Source organism: Fundulus heteroclitus, chromosome 7 (genome assembly GCF_011125445.2).
Source record: "Fundulus heteroclitus isolate FHET01 chromosome 7, MU-UCD_Fhet_4.1, whole genome shotgun sequence".
NCBI lineage: Eukaryota > Metazoa > Chordata > Actinopteri > Cyprinodontiformes > Fundulidae > Fundulus > Fundulus heteroclitus.
The window spans coordinates 14,622,142-14,628,141 of record NC_046367.1 but is presented as its reverse complement, the minus strand read 5'-3'; the positions used below and the strand labels follow the sequence as shown (position 1 = coordinate 14,628,141).

The window sequence follows — 6,000 nt, the reverse complement described above, 5'->3', positions numbered from 1 at the left end:
TGCTCGTGGAAGGCGCCGTCTCACGTTCCTCACTTCAAAAATGTTACAAAAGCGAGAATTTTGCTTTATTTTGTTCCAAGATCTTGCACAGAAAAGGACCCTGGGGGACTGCCAGGACGTTATTCATGTCTTTCAGTTCATTTGGCCCAACTGGTCAGCTTTCCAGACAGAAAGAGAAACCTTCTCTCGTTTTCACACCCACCTCTCCTCTCTTTTTTCCTTTTTTTTGTTCCCTTTCTTTTTTTTATTCTGGAGGAAGATTAGCAGGATTAAGTATGGCTCACATATGCTCCTCCTCACTTGTGGCGTTCACCACTACTCTGGGCTTACTGCCACCCAGACTGATGGACAGGGCGGGATGACTGAGGTGGTAGCCACCGATAAAATAAAAAAAGTAAAAAAACGTCATAGGTGATGGAAAATAGGAAATGAAAATAAAGTTCAAACTGTTTCTTTTTTTTGTTTTTGTGTAGCTTTAGGGTGAGTTTTGATTGAAAGTACACTGGACTTCCAAATCTGAGAGGGTTCTGCTTTGCTTCAGTAAGTTGTTGATTGCTCATCCAAGTCCCTAGAGAAATGTTTATGTGGAGAAGAACTTCAGCAGAAAAGCTTTGTTGAGGCTGGAGCAGGTTGGGACCAAGGCACAAGCAAACTAAGCTGTTGCTTATATGGCCAGCAGGGGGCTCTAAACTTCCCACACCGAAAACAAATGTTCAAATCTGTAGTCATACTTTGAATTTGCTTCAAAGATTTATAAAATAATGTTTTTTTTCCCTATTTTTCCAAATTTGACATTATAATTTTTTCCAGGATGATAAAGAAACATACTGTTTTTTTTTTTTACTTTTTTAAAGCAATAATGCCACCAAAACAAACCTAATTATCGCCAGTCCCAGAGGCAAGAACTTAAACCTCTGCTGCTTCTACCGTCACCTGTAAGCCGCCCATACTGAAATATTTAGGGAACTTTCTCAATTTTTTATTTTTTTATATATTTTTTTTTTATGTGGACAACACCTGAACACTTTGATACTGACGTGTGGTCTACCTGTCAATCTCATGTACCAATGCGCAGGCCGAATTGGCTCTAACCAAGCATCCTCCCGCCTACATCCGATCCTGATTATGACGTCTTCACTGGCTACCATAACCTGAGTATACAGAAGCAACAAAAAAATTGTTAAAATAATCCCCCCCCCCCCCTTTTTTTCCCCCCTTAGGACAAACATGGAGACGAAAAACAGAAACAGATGCGGTGATTCGGCAAACCTGGAAATGGTGACAACTTGTTTATGTAATTATTTTTCCATTAAGATATCTGCACGGCACAAATGTTCTGCCCTTTTTATATATATTTTAACCGATTTAAATAAAAAAAATCGTCTCACTAAATTTGAAAACGTCATAGACCTAATTAACATAAAAAATTGAAAATGTTTCAAGTCTGATTTTAGGGGGAACGGTCCATAAAACCCATTTTTCGGGTTTTATGGATAAGGGTTCTCCCACCTCGCTCTTATGAAAACACATAAACTTGTCGAGGCAATTAGCGCTGATTGCGTCCGACCGCGCACTACTTGCCGCATTTTGGGGACAATGCCGCTGTCAGTTGCAGTTAGTGTGTCTGAGAGCACAGCACCGGCCCGGGCCCTTCTGTCGGCCAGAGCCAGGCTGAGCGCCAGCAGCACCGGCGGCGGGCCGCACTCCGCTGTGGCTCACAGAGCTCTAATTGAAATCTTACGGATCATGACGGTTAAAGACAGTTTTGCACACTTCATTAATTAACGTTTAAAGATGCTCCCAAACAGCAGCTGCCGGCCCGACAGCGGGTGGAAAAAAAAAAAACACACAACAACGGAAAACTGGTCTGCAAGCTGGAAACATGTTATGATGATTATTAGACTTTGGTCGATAAAAAAAAAAAAAACGCACGCATTACAAGAACACTTCTTGCAAAAGACACAACAAATATTGTACTTTTATTAAGATTACAATTCATGGCATAGCTACTAAAATGCATATTAAAGTTACATTTTAGAAGAAATAAATATATAATTAAGTGTTAAATAAATACGATTTTTCAAAAATTAAATAGCATACATTATTATAGCTTGAAATTGTTGTTTCTGGAATAAATGTTTTATTTTAACTTTCCCCCCTACTCTCTAAAGCGGTCTGAGTTAATTTTTTCACCATTTTTTTTCCCGCTTATTGGGTCTTATTCTGAGTTTTTTTTTTTTTTTTTTTTTTTTTTTTTTTAAATCATGAAGACATTTTAACAGTAGCGTGCCATGTGTTGGCAGGAGTGTGTCAGATTTCACTTAATACTGGCTCTGTGTTGGTAATTACATCAGGCTAAAGCGCCCCCTCATCACCTCCTCCTCCCCCGTGCCTTTCCCACCCTCCTCCCCTATCCAGGCTCTGATTGGTCGCGGGGAGGCCGCCGGGACAGAAGCGGCGTTGTCCCGGTGACCCGGCCTCTGCTCGTCCCGGCCGCGCTATAAAAGCCTGCGGCCGCTCGAATGCGCGCCTGATGGGCTGTCAGATGCGATTTGGAGTAACAGGTGGATTTGACTGCAGACACTCCCCATCATTGCGCTTGGATAAACTTGGTAGGTGTTTTTTTTATTGATTTATTTGTATCTTGTAACGTGATCACGCGAAGTATTATTGATATGCGCGTGAGTTGCAAGCAACTTTAATTTATTCCGTGCACCCGTATGATGGAACAGCGTGCAGATTGGCTATTTAGGCACAATGTAAGTCTACCTAACAGGGAATAATGTGCAATTGATTTAAATATTTAATTAAACCCCTCGTTGTTATATAAAGGCTTTATGCAGTTTTATTTGAAATGAGGTTTCAGAAATAATCGGCAACATCCTCTTCTGTTTTGGAGCGCAGTAACCTAAAAGTTTCTCTCGTCGCAGAGTACCGCGCAGGAGCAGGACCATGGATTCAGACACGAGCCGGGTCTCAAGCAGACCGTCGTCCCCGGAGGTGGACGACATCTTCCTGTCCACCCTAAAGAAGTCCGTGCACGGCTTCTCGGGCGCCGTGTCCTCCACGCAGAGCGACTCCCCGTCAGACATCCCCGGTCTGCGCGGCCTCTCCGCCGCCGACGAGGAGGCGCTGGCGCTGCGCATGGCTTCCAAGAAGGACCGCAAGCTGCTGTCGGAGAACGAGCTCCAGGCCATCCGTCTGAAGATCAACAGCCGCGAGAGGAAACGGATGCACGACCTGAACGTGGCCATGGACGGGCTGCGGGAGGTCATGCCGTACGCGCACGGACCGTCGGTGCGCAAGCTCTCCAAAATCGCCACTCTGCTGCTGGCGAGAAACTACATCCTGATGCTCAGCAACTCCCTGGAAGAGATGAAGCGGCTGGTGAGCGAGATCTACGGCAGCAGCGGGCACCACGGCGGCTTCCACCCGTCGGCGTGTGGGACTATGACGCACGCGGGGCCCGTGCCGGGACACCCGGGGGCTTCCCACGCCTCGCACCCCGCAGTGCATCACCCGCTCCTCCCCCCGCCGCCCTCCACCACCTCCCTCTCCGCTCCCGGCATTTCCGCCGTCACATCGGTCAGACCCCATCACGGACTTCTCAAAGCGCCCGCTGCAGGCGCAGGGCCCCTGGGCAGCAGTTTCCAGCACTGGGGCGTCGGCACCGGGATGCCCTGTCCGTGCAGCATGTGCCAAGTCCCGCCTCCGCATGTGTCCAGCATGAGCTCCGTGACCATGCCGAGGCTGGCGGGCGACTCCAAGTGACTCTGAACTCAAACGAACTTTTTTTCCCCCCCTCAATGGGTTGTACAGACTATGTTCCACATTTTTATTTATCTCCGTCTGCCGAATCCGCTGCATAACCGAGAGCTCATACCAATGCATTGAATTTCCTCCACGGGATTTGCAAATTTTGATACTAACTTAGTGTTTTATTGTGATTAATCTCTAATGTGACAGGTATTTATGCACAAGCAGCTCCGAAAGCACAAAAAAAAAAAACAAACAAAAAAAACACCTTTGGGCCCAGGATTTGTCTTTAGATATTTTGCCGTCCAGAAGAAGAAGAAAAAGAAGTCTCAAGTTAAAGCAACAAGTCCCAGTTTTTAATTGTAAATATGTAGATGGATTATTGTCTTTAAATAGTTGCAGATGTTATATATTAGAGTCTTGTTAAGATCCTCCTGTCTGTTCCTTACATTTTGCACCTGCTTCATTCATCTTATCCGTCTTTGTTCAATGTTTTTATTTTTATTTTTTATTTTGTTTTGCTTCTTCTCGCTCCACTGCCTGACTCAAACAATGACCACTTGTTTATTTTTTTAAATGTAAAACAAACAAAAAAAATCAATAAATGAAAAATGATATTTATTTACTTATTTGGGTGGAAATTTCAAATCAATCCCTTGTTCTGTTGGGGACTTGAAATGTAAAAAATAAAGACGATTAATAAAAAAAGAGAAAAGAAAACGTGTTGTTGGTATTTTTTCTCCTTTCTCCCTAATTTGTTCAGCTATTATTATTATTATTATTATTATTATTATTATTATTATTATTATTATTATTATTATTATTATTATAATTATTATTATTATTATTATTATTATTATTATCTTTTAAAATATATATTTTTTACATATTATTTGATGCAAACTACGGAATTTGGAAAATAATAAATTAGACACTGGCAATAATATAATATATTATTGTTAATAATTAATTTCTTTTGAGAAAGCATATACCATCGACAAACAATCTTACTGAAGTCAAACGGTATTTTGGTGTCAAATATATATTTTTTAACAAACAAATAATAATGCTAAAACAACAACAGAAAAACAACTACGTGGCTTATAAGGGGTGCAGACATTTATTGAAGCCATATAAACTAAATTAAAAACATAAAAAGCTCAAAATAATTTTTTCTCTTTCACACAAAGAAAAATCTCCTATTTTTAGAAACTGTTAGCGAATATTTAAAATTTGACTAGGAAAATGAAAAATTATAAATAAATAAACAAATATCTGTATGTAGGCTGCTCATATTGGTGTAGCGGATCAAGTCTTTGACTTTGATCCGGGGGATCGGTTGCGTCTGGAAGGCCATCGGGCTTAACAACTACAAAGTCTGTGAGCAAGTTGCATTGATTTGCTGTGGCAGCCCCTGAATCAGGGAGCAGCCGAAATGACGCTCACTCATCTGTATATACATATTTAAATATACTTATTTTTGAGAAAGCCTGTTAAGAATATAATACATTTTAATGGATGCAGATATAACATTTGTATGAGTTTATTGGTGATATATCAAACTCCCATATTTGTCCATATTAGCCCAAGCTAGTATGCTTTCAGATACAGACGCTGCTCAAACAAACTTGTGTTGCAGCAGTGAACATTGCACCATTAAAAAAAATAAATAAAAAATAACTCATCTGTTGCAAAGATTTTCACAGCAAGCAATAAAACTGTCAAAGAAAAACAATTATCCTGGTTTCAAAGAGCGGGAAAACAGCTCCCAGGATTGTCCTCTTTACAAATTACAAAGGCGCAGAAAGCTTCTGCTGCCACAGACAGGCCAGTAATAAGCAAAGGCCGTAAGACTTTAGGAAAACCAAGCAGCTGCAGAGCAGATTGTGCATGCTGTAGCAATATTTTCCAAAAGCTTTTGAAGCTGGAACGATACTCTCAAGATCCCTGAATATTCATGCAAGGATTTGTTTATTTGTTTCATTAGTGGACTTGAATTATACAGCCCTTCATTGTTTTTGTAGGACGTTTGCGAAAGGGAGAGGTCATTTTGGTGAGATCCAACAAACACTGTTTGTCTGTGAATAAGCTGCAAGAACTCATCCCCTCCAAAGTATGCAAAACAAAAGGAGCAGGTTAAGAAACACTGTCCTTATTTCTCACTTTAATAACCTTTCAAAATAAGAGCCAATGGCAGCAGAAACTATGCATAAAGAAATCCATTTGCGTTCTACCCAGTCTACA

The 6,000-nt window shown here is 41.3% G+C and overlaps 1 protein-coding gene across 1 annotated transcript; it reads left to right on the top strand.

The window, feature by feature from the left end:
• The first annotated feature begins 2,487 nt into the window (after positions 1-2,487).
• On the top strand, positions 2,488-4,470 carry olig2 (oligodendrocyte lineage transcription factor 2). Its single transcript, XM_012868467.3, has 2 exons — positions 2,488-2,612; positions 2,931-4,470. Exon 2 carries the CDS (start codon positions 2,953-2,955, stop codon positions 3,769-3,771), a length of 819 nt encoding a protein of 272 aa, XP_012723921.1. The 5' UTR covers positions 2,488-2,612; positions 2,931-2,952; the 3' UTR covers positions 3,772-4,470.
• Positions 4,471-6,000: the final 1,530 nt, after the last annotated feature.